General features: G+C 31.1%; 1 protein-coding gene across 4 annotated transcripts in view; it reads right to left on the minus strand.

Annotated features, from left to right (window-relative positions):
• Window positions 1-27,423, minus strand: part of LOC118197298 (exonuclease mut-7 homolog) — a 120,663-nt gene that overhangs the window by 5,490 nt on the left and 87,750 nt on the right. For all 4 annotated transcript variants that reach the window (XM_035368790.2, XM_035368789.2, XM_035368792.2 and 1 more), the window contains 4 exons: window positions 26,182-26,371; window positions 21,413-21,558; window positions 8,860-9,009; window positions 1,440-1,493 (listed from right to left, as the gene is read on the minus strand). In XM_035368790.2, the coding sequence (XP_035224681.1) occupies window positions 1,440-1,493; window positions 8,860-9,009; window positions 21,413-21,558; window positions 26,182-26,371 (540 nt within the window). The remainder of the gene's footprint in view (window positions 1-1,439; window positions 1,494-8,859; window positions 9,010-21,412; window positions 21,559-26,181; window positions 26,372-27,423) is intronic.

Raw genomic sequence — 27,423 nt, forward strand, 5'->3', positions numbered from 1 at the left:
TTGATAGTTAAAATATTCATCCAATAAAATCTGCCCTCTTGATTCTTTTCCCTTCTGTCAAAGGCTTTCTTTTTAAAAATAAGTCCATAAAGTAAATCAACTATCTTGTTAATACTGACCACTTATCATATTTTCCTGCTAGTTTCCTTTGTGACAGACCCCTCCTAGCAACAGTAATTTGTAATCACATCAACGTTTAAATGTTTTTACCTTTAAACACTTTGAATTTACCAAATTTAAAATACAAAGCTGCAAGCACAGATGCTTGAGTTATCTACTTGGAAATAACCACAACAAGCTGTTCACTCAAAGGCAGAAATGAGCTACTAGCACCAATACCAGTCATTGGTTAAGGATTGATTTGAATACATTGCCAAACTGATAAACAGCTAACCGATAAGAATCAAATGAATTATTTAATGTGCACTGTGTCAAAAATGAGCCTATGACATAAAATACATTTGGAATAAAAATAAAATCTATGTTTAAAAATGTATATAAAAAGCAGTTTCATTTAAAAGAAAGGAGATACTTTTTTAAAAAATTATTCAGAGTTTGAAATATTTTAGGTTGATACCAAAATGTCCGAAATCAGACATCCTTGAGGTCATAGTATTTAATGACCTATAATGTATAATTTATTGTTTATAACCATAAATAGTATTTAATGACCTCTGTCAAAGAGTGGTTTTCTTAGAGAATGATATTATAATTAATAATAATTTTTTTCCCAGAAATAATAACAAGTGGTCATCATAACAGGGTTCACTATTTTTATCCAATTCCTAAATTCAGTTCCTCCATTTGGAAAATAATATCTGAAAACATACTTTATCTAATGTATTTATAGCAATTTTAACTAAATAATGAGAACTACAATTATGTATACTAGAAAGCAATAATATTTTTAACAGTTCGTGCACTAAAATTCTATATTATAAATAATTTGCAATTTTAAACCATTAGTTGAAAAGTATTCTTTTTTAATAACATCAAGGCATTAGCTCAGTCTTCATTATGTAAATTAGCAATATACTTGAAAGAGATTTTTTTTCATGAGACATTATACACTCAAGAAACATATTTTTCTTCATGTGACATTACAAGCTATTAAATATTATAGACATTTTCATTAAACACACAATTAATTGGCAGATTCTTTTATTGAAAAAATATTATACTCATTATTGTGCCAGAAAGAATGAATACCATCATAATCAAACTGTATCAGATTCCTTACACATAACTACATTTTCAGTTTCATTCAAAATAAGCATGTAAAAACACAACATGCAGAAACGTTTATTTATATCTGAACACAAAACAAATATCAAGTACCATTTCAAATTCAAAAATATTTATAGTTTTATATTCTTTGACACTTTATACAATGAACATAAAATTTATATAACAAACATTTGACTTCAAGAGTAAGTTACCTTTTCATAAGGTCCTCCAGAACTCAGAATGATGCGGTTTTCTTTTTGGGAAATCTATGAAAATAATTTATGATTTCTAATTAGTCAGATAACCATAAGAATATAATCTGGAAAATACTACTGCAGTTTCTTTTGCTCAATGATAAATGGGTAATTAATAGTCATACAGCAATGAAATATTATTTTTAGTCGTAAAGTATTGAAATACAGTATTGTATTAAAACTCAGATTTTCAGAACAGAAAAATAACAATTAATATCTTTTGGTGGTGTCTTTTGGTATGTTTTCAAATAAATTTTTCAGCTTATTTACTGACTGAAAGGAAAAAATTGCCAGAGGTAATAACTCAAGAAAAATCTATATCATATAAATAAATTAGATTAAAAGTAAAAAATTTTTACATAAATTTTAAACTTATAATAGGAGTGAAATAGCAATTTTAACTAAGAAATTTGTACACATGGAAAAGATAATAAATAAATGAAGTCCTGTGATATTATAATACACTTAAAAAGCAAAAACTGAAAAATTTTTAAGTTAAAAAAAACTAAATTAATGAACTTAATATCTATAACTTGGATAAAATTGATATACCACTAAACCAAATAGACAGAGCTGCAATTTCAAATAAAATTTCTATAACTGAATTTTAAAAAATTGAATAAAGCATTACTTTCAAATAATAATATAAATTATAATATTATAAGGTAATCAAAAAAGTTCTTGCTGTTTCTGATATGACATTGGAAAAGTGAACCCCAGGATAAAAATAGTCGCCAAACCTGGCAATGAAGTGGTTAGGATGGGAGTCTGGACATTGACTAAAGGCCCGTCTACACGTAGCGATTTTCTCGGCCGACAATATCTGAGATAGCTCGCCTGTCCACACGGAATGATTTTCTTGTTAGTACAGGAATTCACTCAGCCAATCACTATGAAAGAAGTGTTCCCGCCCTCTAAAGCGTAACACCGTCTACAATTTGTAAACAAAGCTTACGGTAGTGTCAAATAGTCAAAATAATGGATGACTATTTTAAATTGCTACTATTTACTAGATACAGCTACAATTTTGAACTTAGCTACTGCTACAGAAGGGGAAAAAATGCGTTTGGACCAGAAATTGGGTCAAACGACGAGAAATTCACAGTGCCTTCATAATTCCCTGCTCTGGGAGTTGCGTATTGAAGACACAATACAATTCGGAAAGTATTTACGGATGATGCCGCGTGATTTTGATTTTTTGCTAAATTTAGTTTGCAGGAAAATTAAAAAAAAAAAAAAAAGTTTTTCTTTTGTGTACTGAGTACACAGGTTACTCCTTTTTTAGTTTATTTATTTATTTTTAAATTTCACTTTCTGGCACTCCTATTTGTGCATTTAAATCTTGAAATAATAAAATAACCATGTTTCAGAAAAAATAAGTAGCTATTGTGCTTTAAATCAAAACCTTTATTAATGAATAAATAGACAATAATACCATGAATATCAAACCAATATGAGTAAAAAGTATTAATAAAGAATAAAGATTACTACATTACAAAGCAACAGTGTAATTTCAGTGCAAAAATTTTAAATAAGAAATATCATAAAGGTGCAATGTCTAAAGTAGTATATTTATTGAACATTAAAAAACTAATATCAGCATAATTAGATAACTAATACAGTCTGAAAACTATGATTATATGGCTCTATCAGTTAATCAGCGAATAAAATTTAGCAATATTCAATTAAATTGGGCTGTAATTTGCTTTCGCAAAATTCAATTAACACAAAACTGAGTTTGACTTTTGACTTTCTTTTGATCAGTAGATCTAAAACACGTGCCAACGGCCATTCGAAAAATAAAAAGAAAGACACTAAAATTCAATAAAAATACCTCACCCATAGCGAAAAAATAAAATGTGACTTTTAAGTCACGCAGTTCGAATTTAGTGATGGAGAAACTAAATTAAAAAGTTTTTCCAAGCGCAGAAAGTCCAAAACTAAGGGTGAGGGATCGAACCCACGATCTCGACGTACAGAGAAAAGTTAGTTAGCTTTTTACCACCAAGCTACGATCGCTCATGTAGGAACTGTCGGAAAAGCTATGTACTTCGTCACCTGATTAACTCTTATTTTCAGCGAAGTCAATTGAGTCTCTGCGCTGCTTTATTCTCGACTGGAGATATTGCTTTTTTAATTTTTTTCAATAAGTGCGACCACAGTTTCAAGTAGTTTCTGAATATTTTCTTCTAGTACCCATGACATGGCATCATTAATAGTTTTGGGAACTTTTCTTGGAGGAGTTAAAATCATTTTCACCTGGAATTAGAAAATATTTGAATATATAAAGTAATGGGGAAGACAAATCTTATCAAAATAAAAGAATCCCTTAATTTTTTATTTTTAAAATTTACATTATTCGTGTGCCACAACACAACATTTTCTCTATAGAAATCTATTAGTTGAAAAATTTGAGTTTCGCTCCAACGAAATGCAGCCATGTTTATTATTCCAAATGAGGAGAAAAGCACGTGATCACTCAAAGCAATCTTATTGGCTAGAGACCCCGATTTTATCGTACGCTAGTGAGCAGTGAACACCAGTTCTGAAATCGTGGCAGAAAACATGACCGATTTTTGGCGCATGCGCAGATCCTTAAAATTCGAGAAAGTCGGCTGAGAAAATTGCTACGTGTAGACGGGCCTTAAGAGTATAAAAGTGCGTTGCATCGGTTCTTCAAACATAACTCGAATGATTGAAATGGATGTGTCAAAGGTGCTCGTTCTGAGTTGTTTGCTGTATGATTTTAAAGTAGGCCTGTCAGCAGCAGAAGCAAAATGCCGAATTTGCCAGGCCTTTTGGGGATGATGCCGTTAATGAACCAACCGCTAGGCAATGGTTCCAGAAGTTCAGTTCAGGTGATATGTCTCTTAGTGATGCACCACGCAGCAGTTGGCTACAAGTGCTGGATGATGAGGCCCTGAGAGTGACAGTAGCCAAACATGTGGTGAGCTTACTGCATACTTCCAGGTATCTGATGAAATGATCAGACTGCATTTGCAACGTATAGGAAAGGCATACAAGCCAAGCAAGTGGGTACACCACTCAATGTCCGATGCAAACAAGAAATAGCATGTGGCTGCCTCTTTGTCATGGATTACTCTGCATTGCAGTGCATCCATATTTGATCTTGTACTCGCCAGCAATGAAAAGTGGGTCCAGTATGTCACACCCAGGTGTTCCAGCCATTGGTTGTCACCACAGGACTCTGTGCCTCATACTGAGAGGCCTTCTCTCCACCCATTCAAGATCATGCTCCGATTCTGGCAGACTAGTCACCAAGTGGTGCACTACGAGTTCCAGCCAGTGTGCCAAACCATCATGGCAGGCCTGCACTCGCAGCAGTTAGAACATGTGCATTCAGCAATGATGCATAAAGAGCCAGCATTGGTCAATTATAAGGGTGTACTCCTCCTCCTCCATGACTATGCAAGACCACATGTGGCTTACGAGGCCAGGAACACTATCCAGCGGCTGGGCTGGGAGACGCTACCCTATACGCCATATTCCCCAGACCTCACGCAAACAGACTACCAACTTTTCCATTCCCTGGACAACCATCTTCGTGGGAAATCCTTCAAAAACCAGCCAGACCTCGAAAATGCCCTCACAGACTTCTTTGCATCCAAGACTCCTGACTTTTACCGCAATGACATTGCACAACTAGCCACTTGTTGGCAAAAGGCACTGGATACTGATGGTAATTACTTTGAGGATTAGCGGTGATTATTATTTGTTTTATGACTTTTTCTTTCTGACTGTCCAAAATGGCAAGAACTTTTTTGTTGCCTTATATAACAATAATCTATATATATATAAAGAAGAAAGTCTGTGTGTTTGTCCTCTAATAACTCAGTCACTACTATAGCTACTGTCACCAAACTTTCTACGATTCTTTTCTGGATCCTGGAAAAAGTTAATGTCCACTTTTCAAAAAAAAAAAAAAAAAAAAAGCTAAAATAAGAGATATTAATTAAAAACCTGGGAAAACGATAAATTTCGTCCTCATTTTCCCCAGTGGCTACAGTCTTGCAAGCTGGAGATGAAAATTTGCTTTATTTCGAAAGTTGCTGCCACAGTTCGCTTTCAAATACTAGAATTTGTTCATAAAAAATTTCGAAGTTTTACGATGAAATAAAAATAGCATTGCTAAACATTAAATACATTATTCCTGATTCCAAAAATTTAGGGAAGCCCTTTTGACTATTTCCATCTTCGTACATCTTTAATCAGATGAAATATGAATTAAAAACTCTGAAAGTGCTAATTTTCGGGCTCATTTTTTTGAGTGACAAAAGTCTCGCACACTGGAGATAAAAATGCTTTATTTTGAAAAGTGTTGCTACTGCTCGCTTTCAAATCATAGAGTTTGTCAATAAAAATTTGTAAGTTTTACAAAATCTATGTATATAAAGAAGAATGTCTGTTTGTGTGTTTGTTTGTTCATATTATTAATTTCTCATCAATTATAATCAACTTTTTGCCACATTTAATCAACTAAAATTGAATATAGGTGAAATATTGGATGGAATTTGAGCTTTTACGACCATCTGATTAGAAAGCCAAAATTCATTAAAACTGCATGCCATTGTTGCTGATACAATGAGGGAGAATTAGTTTTTTTTTTTTTTTTTTCTTCTATTGAAATTTTTCATGTAGGTTCCATATAGCATCAGCCTGAAAAATGTTTGAGTATGAATCGTGATTTTTTTGTCATTATTAGAGAAGAATTACAACGGTATCATTCTCTCTGTTTCTAGAAACATTACTCTCAATCTGATGTAACTTGCATTGGGTACTTCCGCTAGTATAAATTATTTATAATATTAATAGTTTAACAATGTGCATACACGAATATAAAAAACAAAATGTAATGTACAACGGAATTTAAAACATGCATAAAACTGCAGTAATATAAAATAATTAAACAGAAATTTCAGTTTGCACATTTAAGCTAAACAGAAATATTTAATAAAATAAGCTCTTACCTACAGCCAATCTGACAATTATAGAAATATTTAAAGTAAAAAATAAAAAAGTAATAATGTATAAACATATCAAATAAAAGTAGAATATATATAAAAATGGAAAAACTTTAAATGTAAAATACCTGACAAAATGAAATGCATACAAATTAAACTGCAAAAGTATGAATGCTAAAATAAACATCACCACCACATAGCAACAAACCAAAAAATTCATATATTTTCTTTATTTTTGTAAGGGGGAAGGAAACAGTGGTTAAATGAAAACAATGCACAATGAAATCACATATACATATCATCAGGGTTGGTAAATGCAAGTTGATCCAGAAATAAGATTCCCAGAGAGCTCCAGCCACGAGGGAAGGTGTGAAGTGAAATCCAGCAACACCGCTGTGTGCCTCTATTCTCCCACTCTCAATTCAGCCCAGCCGTGTTTCACTGTGCTGCTCAGTCTTGGCTCACCAGCTGTCTGAGATGGAGGTGACCATTGTTGCTCCTGCCAAGAGCGAGATTCGTCCGTAATTTGCTTTTTGCATACCAAAAGCGCTTCACTCATGGATATTCATCATCAGTTGACAGAGGTATATAGTGACAAATGTATGTCCGTTCAACACATCTGAAAGTGATGCAGAGAGTTTGGTATCAGTCGGAAGGCTGTCCATGATGAAAAATGGAGTGGAAGACCATCAGTTTTGAAAGCAATTATTGAGAAGGTCCAATGCAAAGCGCTTCAAAACAAGAAAAAGCTTTGTTGTTGCGAAGCTAAGTTTCTCCAGATTGGACCCAAATCCGCTACTCAGCTGTTTCCAATGTAAACAAAAGAAATATCCGCTATCAAATTAGGCTTAGCAGCACTTAAACAATTTTAAAATTGTTGATAATTCTAAAAATATTGCATACAGATTTACTAAAGGCATAAAACCCTTAACCAGAAGATAAAAACAACATAATTCAATCATTTTTAAAGCAAAAAATGTACAATTTACAAACATATAAGAGTAAAGAAACTGAGATCACTGAGCCGGGTAATAGAGTGGATATATTTATAAATATATTTATATACGTTTGGCGCAGCCGATTGAAACCAAAATACGAGGTGCACATCTACATGTTATAGTAGTCTTATATACAAAATTTCAAAATTCTGAGGCTACTCGTTTTTGAGTTATGCGAGATACGTATGTACGTTCGTAAAGACGCCACGAAAAATTCTCTTCAGAATTAATTTTAAGGCAGTTTTTTAGTTTTTTTGGGAAAAACAGTCTTTTATTCTGTCCTTACGTACAGATATCACGCAAAAACATCGTTAAATTGCATTCGAAAGCGGTCAAAGTGGATATTTTCATTGAAATATGCTGCCTGAAGCTTTTCTCGATTACAATACTTCCTTTTTATCTTGTACAAGAAAGTAAAAATTGTGTAGCATTTTATAACACTTCATTTCATTACTTTGCATGTTTCTGCTTTGTAGTTCAAAAGGTTTTGCTTTATTATGCTATATTCCAATCCCATATTCTAAAAACAAGAATGACTACATCTTCACCACATATTCAAAGGTAACTGGCTAGACCATGAGCCATATTATCAACAACTACTCTAAAGTCTGACCTAGGTTTGGTTTAATTATTAAGCACTTAACGGCTATCTACCTAAGAGGAGAGATGCCTTTCAGGAGGACTTTCCAAGGGAAACTGGCTCGTATATATATATATAACACATGAAGAAAACTACGAAAATACCCATGCAGCCAGCTCATCATGGAATTCGAACCTCAGACCTAACTAATAGTGTTCGGTGACGTTACCACTCAGCCTCTGCTGAGCCTGAAGTCTGACACAGATATAGCTTTATGCTTGAATCCTTATTACTTTTCTATCTCATGGAATGATTTATATACATCACAATACATTAAATGTCTACTTGTCAGTGATATGCTCAATAAATCACAGTAAAAAAGGAGCTATTTTAATGCCATGCACAGGTTTAAAACTAGGCAAAAAAGCAACTCTTTTTTTTAGCCTAAGTTATGAATAAAATACTGTTAATTTCGAGGGCAATCAGACACAGATCCTTCTTCCTAAAAGAGTGAAAGAAACTTTTTTACAAATTCTTTGGTTCCTGAAGAAGAGGGATCTGTCTGATCATCCTTGAAATTGATTAAGAATGATGGTTGAAGAGTGAAAAAAACCTTTTTACAAATTCTTTGGTTCCTGAAGAAGAGGGATCTGTCTGATCATCCTTGAAATCGATAAGAATTTAATTCAAACCTTATGCTAAAATAAAGCTGCTTTTTTGTCTAAATTAAAATTTTACATTGGCATATTTCTCTTCCATTTAATTATCATGCACAAATTTAAGTGAAAGCAGATTAAGGGAAATTTGAAATTATTCACCTCAACAGCACGCATATGATCGTCATCATTATCAAGAATGACTACATCTGCACCGCATATTCGAAGATACTTGGCTAGACCATGAGCCATATTGTCAACAACTACTCTAAAGTTTGACACAGATATAGGTTTATGCTTGATTTCCTTTTTCTGAAAATAAATTATATAAATAAAATACAATATTAAGTACACAATATAAAAAGTTTTTAATAATGCACATAAGAAATACAAAAAGCGTCAAAATTAATTAAATATATTTAGTAACCTAAAAAATGCAGCATAATTTTATAATTCAAGAAATGAATGACTAATAATACTAAACATAATACAAGAGCTGAAAGCAGTGTCTGTAGCAATATCTTTTTGAAACCCTAATTAAAGTATAGTTATGTTAGAAATTTTAACACTAATTAAACAATATTTTAGAAAAAAATCAAATAAATATTATAGCATTTCATTGCTGCTTAACTATAAAAAAAAAAAAAAAAAAAAAAAAAACAGATATGTTTCAATGTTGACAGTTACAGAATTAATTTATTTCACTTACAACAATTTTATATTTAAATGTAATCATGAAATATTCGAAACAATTATCTGGAGGCTATTAGCAGTTTTAGAAAATTCTTTTGATAGTATTTCAGGAAAAATATATTAACTTATTTTGCAGCATCCACTTTTAAGTGTATAAATATTTAAGGCATTTAAGTTTAAAATAAATTAGTTTGAAAATTTAAGATTACAATTTGATGCTACAAAGAAGGCACTGCCATTAAGTTAAAAAGTTATTAAAAACATGTAAAAATTATGCACCTTTTCCCCTTTTTTTAATTACAATCTAAGCTTTTGTATTCGAGATTCTACCTTTGCCCTGATCCAATTTTTAGATTACACTTGAATATGAGGTTTGTCACAAATTTGCTGAAAATGAAATGGTAATAACTTCTGTTTTGCCAGGTCATAAAATTCATATATAAAACAAAACCTACTTCAAATGTTCATGAAAAAAATACTTATTTTAAGATATTTAAAATCATTATACATTTTTTTTGGAAAAAATAAGACACAAATTTAAGGTCATTTTAACAATTTAAAATTTGCAAAAGCTCTAAAAATTTCAATGAGCTATCATGCAATGGCATACATTTCCAATAAAAAGAAAAAAAAAAGGGGGATGCAAAATACTAATTAATTCAGTTAACGTATAGAGTTTGTTTCTCCACTATACTTAAAAGGACATACTCAATACGCTTAGAAATGAAATGTAATTGCTCAATTACATCTTCTGGATCCTAGATCAGGGGTTGGAATTGACCCCCTCAGGATCAATAATGATCAAGGGGTTGACTGGGGTTTGATAGCTAAATATACACTATAAACCAAATAAAATAAATACAAGAGAAAAACACAATAAAATTATATAATATATATAAAATCAATAATATTATTTAAAGAACACAAAACCAGAATGCAAAGCAAGAAACAGGTTTAATACAGTACAAAGTCTGAGATCCATTCCGGATTTGGAAATTTTCTGGATATTAGATCATCAGTTTAAGTCTAGTAAGATGGCATGCAGAAATTATAAAATTAAAAATATGAAATCATGATTTCTGAAATAATGAGCATTTATGATCTAATGGGTATCAAAATTTACCCAAAAAAAGGGGGCTTAATATTTATTTGTTTACTTTATTAAACATTTCGTTGAATGTAAATTATTTAAGTTGCTTCGTTTTTTGTGCTAATACTTTCTCTTCAGTTCTACAGACAGATATAATCTCTTGTTCAGTTACAAAATTCCACTGCTCAAGTCTTGTAGTTGCTGTTTAGAGAATTCCAACTAACTTGTCAGTCGAAATGTTTTCCTTTTCAATAATCCTCTTTCAATAACCTCTTTCTTTGTTATCGGTAGCGGTATTTTCTGGATCTAGAACCATGCTACAGATCTCGATGTCCATTTATTGACTGATGATTGGGGCATTGTCATCGCAGTGAAAAACTTGTGTTATATCATCTTCATTTATCACCGCTTCTCAACATTTCTTTACAAAATCCTTTAACTGGAAAATTTCATCTTTGGTTTGTGATACCTGAAAACCTCAGTGACTATCATCTTCATCATCCTCACCATGAAATATGATAGCTGGCCATAAATTATGCCAAGCATTTTAAAAAATATCTGGAGACACAGTGTCTCCCGAACTTGTGATGCTCTACACAGCAGACTTTATGCTAAAATATTTAAAAAATACCTAAATAGTCTTGCCATTATTCAAGAAATTTAACATGGATTTAAAAAATGCTACTTCATGTTTGCATTTCAGTGAGTGCACTATTCCGATATCCATAGGCTGAATTGATAGACATAAAATTCAGAGGAAAGAATAATTTAGATACATTATCTTTCACTAAAATTTTAAGTGAAGTATGAGCTGAACAATTGTCTACAATTAGGACAATTTTTGCATCATAAAGTAAGCCGACCGAATTCAAATATTACTGAGCCTCGGGTATGAAATGATTTTCAAACCAATTATTCATTAATGCTTGTGTCATCCATGCTCTTTTATTTGCATGATATATGATGGGGAAAATCATTACTCATTTAAATTGCTCTAGGTCGTGCATTTTTTCTGATTATGAAAAGTTTACACTTGTTCGTTCCTGCAGCATTTGCACATGACAAAATTGTTAGTCTTGTTTTGGAATCTTTGACACCGGTTGGAGACTTTCCTGTAGAGGTTGCCATGGTAATTTGTGATACATATTGCCAGTAATGCTTGTGTCATCCATGCTCTTTTATTTGCCCGATACATAACGCTGAAAATTGTTACTCCTTTAAATCGTTTAAGGTCGTGTATTTTTTCCGATTATGAAAAGTTTACACTTGTTTGTTCATGCAGCATTTGCACATGATAAAATTGCTAGTCACATTTTAAAATCTTTGACACCAGTTGGAGACTTTTCTGCAGAGGTTGCCAGGGTATTTTGCAGTATGTATTGCCAGAAAAGACCAGTTTCATCAGCACTGTAAATTTGTTCTGGAGACAACTTTTTACCATTAATGAGTTCAATGAATTCATCTGCAGATAGTTCAGCAGCTTCAGTATCAGCTAAAGCTTCTTCACCTTAAATTTTTAATTGCTTTATAACATGGCGATTTTTAAATTTGGTTAACTAACTTGTTGAATATGTGCACTCAGATTTAAGTTAATTTCTTCATGAAATATTTTGGTTTGATCCATTAGCAATGGACCTGGCAATGGCACGCCCTCGCCGCGAAGCTTTCTGACCCATTCAGTTATCACTTTGTCATAATTGTCACTTTCAGCATAACAAATACCTTTTCTGTTACTCATTGCGAGTAGGGTGTAGGAATCTACAAAAAATTTTAAAAGTTCCTTTTTTTTTTTAATGTCATATAGAGTTGACTTTCCAATGCCATGCTCCTCGCATAATTTTGAGATGGATATGCCTTTATCCATTTTTTGCAGCAATTCCACTTTTTACTTAACACTAGAACGGCGGGAAAATCTTACCTACTGGAATGGCGATAAGGAGTCATTTTGACCCTTCGATGAAAATACTGAAATAACAATGGTAAAACACTTTTAAATACCATACATGGGCACAAATATGTACTTTATATGTACTTCATAATTTATATTTAATATCACATGATAATTTATTGACTTTTTAAAATACTGTAAATGTATCGAGTACATGGCGATCAATTGGATCATACTACAATCACTCAAATAACTGATTAATTTGATATAAGAATTGATTTCAAATAAATGGTTTCACAAATTAGAACTAATGTTAAACTAAAATAAAACACAATTTATATAATAATATTTTTTTATGTACTTACTCGGAGAATGATTCACTTTCTAAATCCAGAAAAGAGAAATGCTCTCTGATGTTTGTTATATCATTATATGTGTAGCTGAATGGAATATGTAAAGCATTTCAATTCTATTTAATGTTTAAAATATTAGAGATTACACATATGTATTAAGAATTAATGCAGTTGATACAAAAATAATTTTTAACAATTTTCCCAGTGCATTTTCCGCACACAACTTTGGGACAAGATGCACAATATTCTTGAGATTTGTTTCCGTTGCATCTCAATATTTGACACTTTTTTCTCTTTATATCCATTTTCTTTTCATGTGTTTTTTCTGAAGACTCAAGAAGGATCTTTGGGAGTTTTGAAGCCATATGTACCACTCTTAACTCCTCTCCTAACTTCAGGAGAAAATCTCTCCTGTTAATGGTGTTTCCTGTTATACTTTTATAAATTAGCCAGGCGTTTAAAGCTGCATGATCCAAAATATTGAAAAAGATCGTCTAGAAGCCAATTTAACTTAATACTTTCACCACATCTGATCACGAATATCCACACCCTACTTTGTTGCGTTGTAAAATGCTATTAAATCGGTCAACTTCTTGAGACTGTCTTCCTTCATTTTTTACAGTAGAATGTAATGAGCTCAGTAGAAAAACGCTTTTGTTCCTTTTGCCTTGATAGATGGTAAAAGTGATATTATCATGCTCCACTAATGTTAGCGAATAAAGATAACTACACATATTTTTCAGAGATATAGGAATTTCTCTTCTGTTCTTTTTCAATGTGCCGACCCCAGTTGTATTTTTGATTTTAGCATTTCTGCTAATTTAATGCTAGTAAAATAGTTATCCGTGGTAATATTCCTCCCTTTGTTTAGATGTGGCTTCATTAATTTTATGACAACATTTTCAGACAAACGTAATTGAGGATTTGCTGTTTCATCTTTTCCTATATAAGGAAATCCATTCAAGAGGTATTTAGTATTAATGTCGAGAGATAACCAAAATTTTATTCCAAATTTCTCAGGTTTATTAGGCATATATTATATAAATCTACACCTAGCTTTAGATGGGAATAATTGTTCATCAACTGTAATATTTTGTCCTGGCCGGTAACACATTTTGCAGTTTTCAATAAATTTGTTCCACATTTCTGATGCAAGAGCAAATTTATCAGTCTGTAATCGAGTAGATCTTGTTGTTCTTTCATCGAACCTTAAGAATCGTTTCATTTCTTTGAATTTCTCTCTTGATATAGTTTCTTTGCAAAATGGTATTACCCATGTATAAATCTAAGCCATTTGCTCCTATTACTCTTTGAACATACAATATAGCGACAAAAGCATCTAACTCAGCCAGAGATAACATCCAGTCTTTATTTCTAAGTTGCTGATGAGCTTCGGATTCTGTACATTTCTTTATATGCAGCAAGATATCATCATCAATAAAAAGCTTGAAAGCACTAGACACTTTGTCCTCAGAAACAAGACGCTTTGCAAAAGATGTTGGTCCTGCTGTTTCTTTTAGAACATTATAAGCAGGAACACGGCTGCAAACTGAATTTTTGGAATTTATTTCATTCCAAATAATGTTATCAGGAGCTGTAAACAGTTTTGAAAATACCCTGATCCATTTTTGCCCGTTTATTTCTGCTGAGTTCTTCTTCATTTACTTCGCTGTCCTCGGATTTACTAATAGTTTGTGTCTGGAATTCATCTTCAGTTTCTACAGAAAAATTATCAATTTCACCTTCGTCAGACTCATTTCCATATAGCTCCTGCAACACTTTTTAAATTTCTTCATCCGTAAGACCTCTTTTACGCTTATTAAGACATATTTTGTAAAAGTTGAAAAAAAAAAAGAAAAATATCAGACTATCAGAAAATGATAGGGAATATATTTTAGCATATGATTCTCACATCGTAAAGGAAAGATGATAATGAACTTGGCGGCAGAATTCATATGTACTGAAATACTGATTTGGGATGATTACCAAGAAAACATCTGTCCTGTTATCAGCTGCAGTAAGTAAGCTAAACTAACGAATGGGAAAATACATCTGTAAAATAAACTATTTCTGAAAAGAAATGTAAGCATGACAAACACTGCATATACCTTCCTTGCAGTATTTTCTTTAAATGAATAGATAATTGAAAACAAAGGAACAACAACTTATGTAGACATTATTAGAAAGAGGGATAAAAGTAAAGTAGTCAAAATGACCTCCGTCCACCGTTCTAGGAATACATGCCAATATTTCAAAAACTAACAAACCTAGAATGCTGAAATTATTTTTACAAATATTTCTTATCTATTTAGCAAAAGTCAAAAAATTCCAAACGATTTCTTCCAATAAAACAAAAGTAATCCTCGGTCAAAAGTGTTCAGGGGTCAAAATGACCCCTACCTCCCTTCTAGTGTTAATGGACATCCAAACATGCTTTCGCTTTGTAGATCATGTTGCAGCTCCAGAATTAGAAACTCTTTTTGACATCAAACGTTCAAGCTTTAATTTTTTAACTGCTGTACTAATTAATAACAGTCTGCAAAAAATAATAAGCTGGATCAAATCAGAAGGTTAAGGAACAGCGCAATCTGCTACATTAACTGAAATGCCTTAGAATCAGTAAAGATAATTTTATCCTACCTTAATAGCATCCACTATACATTACTGGCTATACATCATGAGACTAGTGACAAAAGAGAAGTCGTTCCACTATATTTTTTCTTGCTTCCGTCTCATACTGAGACAATTAAGCCTGAATTGTATTAGTTTAGTTATTTATTATACTTACATCTACTTCTTGCATATGCTAAAGGTTAATCCAAGTCCTGAATAAGTAAACTCCTACATATACTTAAGGCTTATCCAGGGTCGGCGCTTGATATCTTAGCTCCTGATGCAGTCTCTGTGGGTCCTAAGTTCTGCAACCAAAGCGCTTGCCTAAGCTCTAAATTTTGGAACCCCAGTGCTTTCCCTAAATTCTAAAAACTTTGTCATCCCTTAATTTTGTTGCTCGGTGCTTCTCTAAATTCCAAAAACGTTGTCTTCCTTAAATTCTGCCTCCCAGTGCAGCCATACAAGCTCAGGCGCGGTTCTGAGTTTATGTGAGTAACAAATCAGTTATTCTTAATTCAAATAGCACAAAATGTAATATTTTGGCCTACGAGTATCATTAAAAAAATCTCTTTTTACCAGATGGAAAGAAATTTTTATTTGATTTTGCCTCGTCAACATTTCTTAGGGCATTTAACTTAAATCTGTTATCATCACCAAGTGTACTTGTCAACATAAAAGGTTGCCATACTCTGTTATTCAATTACTAATATAAAAAATTAAATTATTTAGGGATCGCTGCATGAGTCATTACTCAAGTTGTCATGCATTTGATAAACATACAGTGATGAAAGAAAAATACAATGATTCGCTAGGTTGGCATCAGGGATATAATTACTGATCTTGTGGCAGTCTTATGTTCGGCTGCGCACGCCGCCGAATGATGTCATGTTATTTTCATATGAACCGCAAGCATGACCAGCGAACTCATACATACTGTCCTTAGCTCGAGTGCAAGGATGTTTAAGTATTCATGTAGAACTTTCCTGTTGTGTTAATGAATAGTTGTGTTTTAGTGAAGTAGAGTCATGTCTTTGACGATTATTCACCGAGCCATAACCTTCACACACCATAATCTCACAAATTTATGCTAAAATGATTGTTTCTTCAATAACAAGGTAGTTTACTTAGTAAAATGAAGTGAAATTAAGAATTGGGATTCTCTGCATGTTTTATTATGGGAGAAAATATCAAATGCACATGCGTAAAGCACACAAAAAAAGTTCCTAAAAAAGAAGTTTGTTGGTGGCTTTGAGGTCTGGATTTTAGATCATTCCGCATATTGAACATCTATCTGGATCTCAGTACTGTACTTTAGAACAAGGTGATTTAAAAATTATATTAAGCAATTTTTTGCCAAATATTAAAAACCAATGCACAAAGTGCAATCATCACATAAATTAAAATCGAACTTCTGTGCAATTAAAATATATAATTTGTTTCTTTATAAAATTAAAAATAGCAATAATACAAAAAATAATTACACATAAATCAAATAAATCATTTTTTAAAAAAGTTTTGTTTGTCATTTTAAATTATTTATGTGCAATTATTTGTATTATGATTATGTTATATACTGTATTGTATAGAAAAATGTATGAGGCTCGATGAAGAAAACTATTCGTTTAAAAGGAATCAATCCAAGAAACAGTTTGGAAATATCTGTTTTAGATCAATATATCTCATAATTTAAATACATTTGAAATATTTACAAAATCAGAATAGTCAGAGGAAATGGTGTAGCATATTTAAAAATGTGTATGGGTTAAGATCATAGTTTGCCTACATATACTACTACCCATCAAGAGGAGCAGAGGCCAGAAGAATGTGGTTTTATTTGCAGAAAGTATACATTGAACAACAAAAGGATAATAAAAATGCACTTGAAAATGTTGATGTTTATACAACTTTTAATAAACACTAAACTATTAAAAACATTCTACAGTTATGTATTATTAGAAGATTCATAGCAAATCATGTCAATTGACTTACTTCACTTTCATATAAAAGTCCAAAGTATGTAAAAACCATCGTTTATTCTAATGAAATGTATAAATGCAAATTGCAACCTATTAGTGTAAAATTCTATAAACAATACTACAGACGTCTAACTAAAGACAGCAATATGCACATGCTTTTTCAACTTAAACAGGTTGTGAAACGTTTTACACATATAAAGCGACTTGAATGTTTTGTAAAGTTCATTTATTATAACTATGAACATGTAAACACATAGAAAGTTTTTAACTCTTATCAGTACCTTTTTAAATTTAATGAAGACCTTTTTAATTAATAGCTGGATGTATATTGATCAACTGCTCAATGCATACTTAAAAGATACTGATTTAAACTTGTCAGATGATTCTCAAAAACTCAAACCTTGAGGTAAAAAAAAAAATCTAAGAACCTAAAAATATTTAAAATACATTATAAACCTGACCAAAAACAAAAAATTAAATCCAGTTTAAAAAAAAAATTAAAAATAAACATCCTTGTATAATAAAAATGAAAAAGAGCACATTTTTTACCTATATAGAAGACATGAGTAAATCAAACAAACAAGCGAACCTTAAAACTTTAAACACACAGTGTGTTTCAAAAGATTACCAGAAATGTCAATCTATGAATCACAAAAATAAAGAGACTTTTTTTTAAGAAGTTAGGAGAGTTTTCTTAGCATCAAAATAATTTTCAAACGATAAAAACATACAAAGAAATATTTTACACATAAAGAATTAAGTTAAAATAATATCTAATATTTGAAAGTGGAGTTAGTAATTCTTAAATGCAAATTATGCAATAATACTCATATATTTAAAAGAAAAAAAAAAAAACTATTATTTGTGCCTAAAAAATCGTAATACTTTATCGAATCAGTTTTCATACATTTGCTAAGAAGAGTGGCACATTTTCTTTATGAAAACTGAATTGTAAATTCGTTTACAGCAATCTCTTACTAAAGATTTTTTGCTAGTAGAACTTTTTCGAATATATGATTATCAATACCAGAACTGTTCACTGTCATTACCAAAAGCCACGAATATTTTAAACAGTTCCCTTTAATTTAAAATTAGATTTCTGTCTACACCACAATATCACAAAACTCACATTTCCATTATTACTGCCAAATACTTAGCTCAATAAAACAATGAAAGTTGGCCACACTTACTATGGTATCTAGATCTAGGTCACACATACCATAATATCTAGACCTAGTTCTATGTTACTTCCTCCCCCCCCATCTTTTGTTCCCTTATATGAAATCGCACCTACTGGATCAGTGTTTGGTTTTAAAGAAGGATCAGGTGATTTTAAAGATTTCAAAGGGTGGGTTCCGATACTTCTTTCATGACTAGAAGACCTTTTGGGTCAAGCGCATGTAACTCTATGGAAAATATTTGAGCTAATTTAAAGATGGATTCTGCTTAATTTATTTTACACATAATAAATTCATTCTCACTTTTTTTCTTTTGCATAAAGGTAAGGTAAATCTTGCAGCCAAAAATAAATAAATAAATAAATAAATAAAAATAAAATAAAAATATTGAAAGTATCAATATCTTGAATTTTATAAATCTTTAAGCCTGAAGCCAAAAAATAAAAATAAAAATTATGTTACCGACTAAGTGATTTACAATGCATGTAAATAAATTTATAAAAGTCTGTAAGCTGAAAATATAACATTTAAAGAGCTACATTTACTGTATTCTACTGTAAATGTAGCTATGTATCAATTACAGAAAACATATACTTGTAACTGGACTTCTTTGCTCTACAGAGAGTGAAAAAAAGACTGATAATTGCATTTTGTATCAGAATGAATTACTAGAGGGGGGAAAATGACTTGATGCTGCTACAAACAATTTTATAAAAGTAATATGAAAATTTTAAATTACTTATACCTCTTTGATATAAATTTCTTAAAAATGTTTTAATTTTTTCATTAATGATTAAAAAGTCTCAGATTATAATGAAAATTTAATCACACTTCATGAATGCAAGATAGATCATATTAAATGCAAAGATTAAGGTAAATTAGATTTGATTCAGTAAAAAGCCTTCTTATCAAAATAATACAAGAGAAAAAGCATGGTATTATAAGAATGAGTATAAATTATTGATCCTTCGCACTTGCAACATTCTCATGGCTGATAACCAGCAATCCAATGACACATGTTTGCAAAAAAGTTCGATTACAAGTTATGAAATTACATAATGAAATTTATAAAAAACAAAGTACAGGTCTTGATCTACATCATTTCATAACACATTACAAAGTGCAATTAGCATTCAAGGTCTATTTTTTCTTTAGGTTTAAGCTTTAGACTTGCTTATACATCTTTTTCAATTATAAATACAAAGAATATAAATAATCTACAAGCACAAACATTCCTTATCCATTTCTTTAGAATAGAGTTTAGATTACATAATGAACTTCACATATTCCTTTTTGACATAACACTAGCTGAAATTTATACAAATCTCAGTATATAAACCATATTTTAATTTGAATTTTTATACTATTTTAATAGAAGATTTTAAGGAAACATGCACTTTTCAAAAGGCTGTGCTGAAAAAATTTATCTTGTGTAATCACTAATGCATTTTAAATCTCCTGAGATATACCAAGATGGGTATGCTAGATTTACTATGCCCCTCAGAGGAAAAAAATCAAATGCAAAGGATTCTTTAATTCTTTGCATAGGCTACAGATTCTTTCTTTACTTATTTTTTAGTTCTTGCAGAGATTGAATAAATAATTAAAACTCTTGTCACTTAAAACAATCTAATATAATCTGCACTAAAAAAAAGAAAACAGAAAAATAATTAAAAGAAAAGTGGTTATCTTAAATTAAGATAAATTGATGATATTTTAGAATTCCTTTTAGTCAGTTTTGATATATTATAGATGTGTTGGTCTTATAAATTTACCTCATTATCAATCATAACTCAAAACCAAGAAACATCTCAGAGTTGAAACAGATGGTGGTTTTAAACCTTTCTAGCAAATATTAAATAGAGATGGTAAATAATATTTCAACAACATTCTAGAAATCTGGGCTTCGAATGTGACTTAAATCTCTTCTTTAACAACAGGTGCTTGAGATTTTTAAGATGGTAATCAGCTTATGTTCATTTCATGTTGATGAGATCTCAACAATTTTATCATAATCTAACTAGCAAGCATTTTTTAGGGATAAAAAATTCATAACCAAATACACAAAGATTGAGGGATCCTCGTACTTCCTACATGCTCTACTTCAGTCAGATACTTGGCCCTACAGCACAATCAGATATTTTTATATCCTACAACAGATATAAAATATAATCAATCAGATATTTTTATATCTGTTGTGCAATAATTATTGTACACTCTATAAAGTGACCATAAACTAGGCAATTTTAAAAATAATTTAACATTTTATTTTACTCTTCTAAGAATTCTACTTTAGTTCAATTTACCTATAAAAATTTAGATCAAACCAATTAGCAGTATCAGATACCTGGATCAAGAGAGTGCAGCTAATTCTCTGGTCTTCTAGAAGCCTTACTTTTCACTCAGTGGCCACTTTATTATAATAAGGCAGCATTGAATATGATTTTGAAGATATTAGATTCTCATCATCTGCAACAGAGGGCTACAGCAGCTAATACCATAGAAACTCTAAAAACAGTATAATAACATGGCACTGCTTTGGATATTATTTTGAGATCTGCATGTGACAATTGCACCTTATACCTGTATTGGTTTATTTTGATTATGCAAAGCATTTGATAGCTACCTACCTAAGGGAAGGGATGCCTTCATGTAAGACTTTCTAAGGGAAACTAGCTCATATACCGACTTACACAGGGAAAAGCACAAAAATACCTATGAAAACCTCATGAATCAACATTGCATTAATATTATTTTAGAACTCAATGTTCTTATATTATACATAATATTTCAGCACCGAGAACGTATATTGATTTTCTCTTTTGCATATGAAAATCTTTTCAATGCATGCCAGATTTGTAAATTGACTTAAAAGATGAATTATAGTTATTAGTATTGAAATAGCTTTGAAGAACCAAACTTACCAACAGCTTCTTTGTTTTCTTTTTGTTTTCAGACACAGACTTAGAAGGTAGAGGTGACTCCATTAATTTATCAAAATCCATATTCATATCTCTGAGCACATGGTACAGTTTTTCATAAATCATTAGCAAGCAATATGCATCTAAAGCTGGAAATATAAAATGCTTTTTTTTACTAAAAACCATTTAATAAAATTATTACAAAAATCATTCAGCTAAAAGTATTACAAGAATCTATCTATATATATATATATAAAGAAGAGTCTGTCACTGTGTGTGTCTTTTGCTTGTGCTGCGTGTAAGCTAATAGACACATGACTACAAAATTTGGTACACAGGTGCATCTGGACAAGCGCCGGTGCATATCGAAGCAATTTTTTTCAAAATATGAATGAGATTTTTTTAATTTTATGCTTTTTGATGAAATCGTACCAAATCAATAAATGGCAGGCAGCCATTGTTGCTAATATCAACACTGTTGCCACTCAGAAAAATAAGGGGGATAATTCTGTGCAGTTTTTAAATTTAATGTTTCTCTTGGATGCTGGACGTTTGTTGAGAGAAGCCAATGGGAAGTTGGTTAATTTATTTATTAAGATAATTAATATTTGTATAAAGGAATATTGTTTACTTCATTGTAATTTTTTTTTATATGTAATACATTTTTATTGGAAATTTTTTTGATAAAAGTTGTTCTGCAAAGTAAAATTCTAAGCAGTTTTTAAATTTAATGTTTGGTGTTTCCCTTAGGCATTTTTCCAGTACATTTAAAAGCCAGATGAAGGCTGGCCGCGCAGCAACTACTAGATACAGTCAAAAGTCATTAATCCGGACTCGTCGGGACTTCGGCGATTCCGGATTATCGATTTTTTCCGGATTATAGATCATCAGTTTAAATCTCGTAAGATGGCATGCAGAAATTCTAAAATTAAAAATATGAAACCTTAATTTATGAAATAAAGAACAATTATGATCTAAAGGGTATCAAAATTTACAAAAAAAAAAAAAAAAAAAAAAAAAAAAAGCTTAATATTTATTTGTTTACTTTATTAAACATTTCTTTCAGTGTAAGTTGTTTAAGTTGCTTCGTTTTAAAAAGTCAAAAGTCTTTAATTCTATAAACAGACATAATTTCTTGTTCAGTTACAAAGTTTCCCTGTTCAAGCCCCGTTAATTGCTGTGCCAAGAATACTGACTAACTTGTCAAATGAAATTTTTTCGTTTTCACTAAGCTCTCTGTCACATTCTTCATGTCTTTATCCATTTTTTGCAGCAATTACACTTTTGTTTGTTGGACATCTAACCATACTTTCGTTTTGTAGATCCTTTGGAAGTTCCAGCATCGGAAATTCTATTTGACATAATCGAAAGTTCAAGTTTACTTTTATAAAATTGCTCTTACAGTCTGCAAAAAATAATAAGCGGGATCCAATTCGAAGATTATGCAATGATTAACATTAACTGAAATAGATAATTAGATAATTTTAGCTTACACCGTCCGTTATACATTAAATGCGCAGGCGAAAACGTATTCTGCACTTGTGCACACGCATATGCGCAGTAGTCAAGGTCTTACGCGCACGCGTAAAACGCCTGTGCGCATGTGCCAACGCGGCGCATGCGCAGAAAGTTTTTAGTTTTGAGGTCCGGATTATAGATCATTCCGTATTATGGGTGTCCGAGTTAACGACTTTTGACTGTAATAATTTAATCCATTGATATTTTTGGTATAATGTTCATACTTTATTGTTATGTTTATTAAATAAAAGTTAAGTAATACCATCTGAGATTAAAATTGATCTTTAATATATATAAAAATCATAAATGACCAAGATTTTGACACAGATAGCATGCAGGCCAAAATGTCCAATTTTTAGTTTTCTTGCAATGACTGACTGATGATAAGCTAGGAAGTTTGTTTTTGTCCCCTGCTTTTTTTTTTTTTTTTTTTTTTCCTTCAAATAGTTATAATTCACAATATGATGGTATGTTCACAATATGATTTTCCAAGCATTTTGACTTTTGAGTTTCCCTGGGACTAAATGATACAAAATATACTTATGTATCAGAAACAAATGAGTTTTAATATCTTTCACAGCACATTTAAAGTAATCTTGAACTTATAGAAGTTATCTTGGGAAAACCAAATTTGAACCATTTTTTATAGAAAGCATTCCATCAGTTATATTAATTGATTAACATGATTAAAGGTTAGTTTTGTTTATAAAGAAAGATAAATTGCTAAAATAATACAATTATTACATAAACATAACTAACTGTCAAATGAATTCTTTCTTAGCATGATAAGAATACTAAACAATTTTCAAATGAAACTAATATGAATATGGTGTAAAATATTTTTCACTGATTTTAATTTAGTTTTGTTTATTTGATTATGATGAAGTACCCAAGGAATATCTGCCTAAGGGAAGGGATGTCTTCATGGAAGACTTTCTACTGTTTGGCTTCTGATGAGCCTTTACATTTATTTATTCCAAAATGTTAAAGAAATATTATCATTATTCAGAATTCTTAGATTAAACATAAATCACATATTCATTGCTCAATACTGCAACTGCAATACCACGAAAGAAAAAAAACTGAACAGTTCTGCAAATTTGGGCAAGGGGGATTTGCAGGTATCGCTAAGCCAGGCAAATGATCAAATTTTTAGGTAGCTTGCTTCAGTCAGCACATGTGGGAAGAACTTATATAATATAAAAGTCAGATCAAATGTCATTTTTTCCCTCACATGAAACTTAAAAAAAATAGATTTAAGTTTTATGATTTGCTAATATGATGCTAATGTGCTACTTGTTGCCTACTGCTAACAAAGAATGACAGAATCCTTAACACTTAAAGATGGTAAGCAACTCTTCCAGTAAATTGCTATATATTTAGGGCAAAATGTTGTTAGTATTTAGTGTTGTGTATACTAGTAGTTGTGAGAACAGAAGAATGGCCAGATGGAAATGGAGATCTATTCCATCAAGTGATGTATCATGCTTCTCTCTCAGAAGTCATAGATTTCTCCAATGTCTTCATGGCCTTTATACAAAAGGTGACTTTCTCTTTTGCATAAAATTTTCAGCTTTGGAAACTAACAAGAAGTTTGAAACAAAGAATATGAATACTAAAAGAAGGGAGGCTTCTGCAGACATAAAGTAAACTAGCCTCACTTGCTTCCCGCAACTTCTGAATCGAAATCAGTATGTGGTGAAGCAAATGCACAAGGTGCTGGTGAAATTCATTTGCGGAGAATCAATCCTACTTTAAATGTTACTGAAGTACAAATATAAATCTGCTATTTCAGAATCAATTTTTGCTGCTATTAATAGCTTGAAATTTTTATTTTGTAGTATGCTTTGCATATAATTTCTTTAAAGAATTTTTTTTCATTTCACAATTAATCGTTTTCATACTTAAATTAAATGGTTACTATTATTTTAATATTTCTAATGGAATAATATAATAAATTATCCTTTGATTTTAAATTTCTGAACTTCTATATTTTCACTAACTCATAAATGTAACATTTATTATTATTAAAAAAATAAAACACAGCCAAATAGAAGTGAAGCATGCAATACGTCCTCCCAAGTACTGATTGTGTCATTGACTGCTTGTTGTTAGGTTTTCACCCCTAGATTGGCAAAGCATTGAGAAGGAAAATCAAAGTAAAGCATAGGTTTCAATTTATTATTATTTATTTAAAGTAGTGATTTCTTCAAAGATTATGACTCAAATGTACATTTCTCCAATGCAAAATTTCTTTGTTGTTGCAAGTTGTTATTAATAAGAAATGTTATTTAAAATAATTTAGCACTTCTAAAGATGTTTCTGAGCTCTGTCATTGGCAAAAGAATTCGGTAAAATTTTTATTGAAGTCAGCATTGCTAAATGTTTCAGAATAAGATTTAGGTTTTAAAACAGGAGTAAATTTGAAATTGCTTCTATTAAGAAGCTATTTTGTCCTTGTCAGCAGGTGGGTTTCTAGGACTGTGCACTTTGTGGCTAAAAGAACTGTGATGAGAACTGTATGCAACATTCTTTCATGTATACAAGCAGACATTCTGGTCTTTCCAAAATATTATATTAACTCTGGCCGTTTTATCATGGATGCATCATCAATACAAAATAGACGATTTATTTCATGTCTTAAAAATCTTAAGATTTCAAAAGCATTCTCAGGGCATAAATGGCATATCATCAATGCACGACAGTATACCGATTTGTATACCAGTACTCACCAAGCAAATGACATCAGCTTATTCATGACTAGGACTAAACTGTGCTGGTTAATACAGACAGACTAAAAGGCAATCAGAAATCAACATCTTACTCATATGCTTTGCTAGCAAAGCATAATCAGTCACTGCAAGCTAAGCTGGCCTAGATTGGGACACCAAGTAGTGTGGTCAAATGAATCTCATTTCTTCTATAACCTGCAACAGATGGAGGTGATAGTTATCACATTGAACACTTGAGAGGAAATACACTGGGCCTATCCCATCCACCTTGCTCTATTCAAAACAGTTGAAGCTCTGTGATAGAAAAAGGAATCTTTTGAGGGATATATTAAATTACTTAATTATCTGAAGAGACCTTCAAATGCTAATTCTGCACACACATAAAAAGGTGATCCCCTAATACTAATTACCTACATATTTTTATCTCATGTGAATTCTGAAAGTAACAGTTTATTTCAGCATGGTAATATGATATTCCAAATTAAAATATAAAATTTCACTTCGTTATTACATTATACATACCTGCATATGTCATCTGACTTTCTCTCAAAGGACGGCGCTCCCAGTTTGAAAACTGCTCATCTTTATTTAAAGGCTTGCCTAATATAGTATAACAAAGCTGGCTTAAGCCTTTAGAATCTGGAGGATCTATTAACTGTTCAGGGACTGACTTTTTTATTTCTGCAGCAACTGCAGGGAAATGTATTTTGAGCTAGTAAAAATATAACAATTAATTAGCCTAACAACATTTTATACTAAAAAAAAAAAGCAAAAATTTAATACCTAAATTTTTTGTTTAATTAGTAGTCAATGAAATTCTTATAAAAATGAATAGTTAGTGTGAGATAATCAGATAATTACAATCAAAATTTAAACATGCAAATAAATTGGTACTTGCATATTAGCACAACCACATTAGAAGTTGACGAATTTTCAGAATGCACCACTCTGGCATAAAAATTTTTCAGGCAACCAGGTGCATAACAATTCTTTAGTTTTAATAAGCATTCATTTTGTTGTTTCAAATAGTTTTTTATTAGTAAATCGTAATATTTTTGGTCTTAAATTCTATTTTAAAATAGCACTTGGGAGATTTGCTGCAATTTCTGTAGGAACATAAACCGTGAAAGGGATAACTTGCAAAATTGCTAAAGGAAGCAACTGTGCTGGATCTATTTTTCAATCCATCGCTAAAAAATTTACACCAAAACACACACACATACAAAAAAAAAAAAAAAACTGCTTGTAAATAAGTTTGCTTTCTGATTTTGAAGACAAATACCTATTAATATAAAATAAGTATAACAAATAATTTAGTACATTCTGAATATCTGTGCCCCACTGGAAAGTCATAGCTTATTGAAGACTTTGTTTGGTGAAAAATGTTTCTTTGGTTGATTTTAAGGCTTATAGGTATTGTTTTGTTCAGCATTAATAATATAAAGAAGCATTTTATGAGAAAAAAAGTAAAATTTTTATTGCAAATATTTACACTTTTACAGGCGATGAAGCTAAATAGCAGTTACAGATAAATTATAAATCCATGTGCACGATAAATGTCTGTGTAGGTTGACTATTCTTGCATGTAAATTCAAAAACACACTAAAAACATGGCAGTATAAAATTTTTCCCTTCTGTACAAAACTGCCAATCTTTATCACGGTAGTTGTGTTAATTTATAAGTACAACTATATCTCAGTACTAAAAAGTATAGGCTTACTCTTCTGCTTACTGTACTTTTAATATAAAAAGCAGAACAAACTA

This window comes from Stegodyphus dumicola, chromosome 10 (genome assembly GCF_044657685.1).
Source record: "Stegodyphus dumicola isolate Sdum_Otavi_A_Nest chromosome 10, ASM4465768v1".
Lineage (NCBI taxonomy): Eukaryota > Metazoa > Arthropoda > Arachnida > Araneae > Eresidae > Stegodyphus > Stegodyphus dumicola.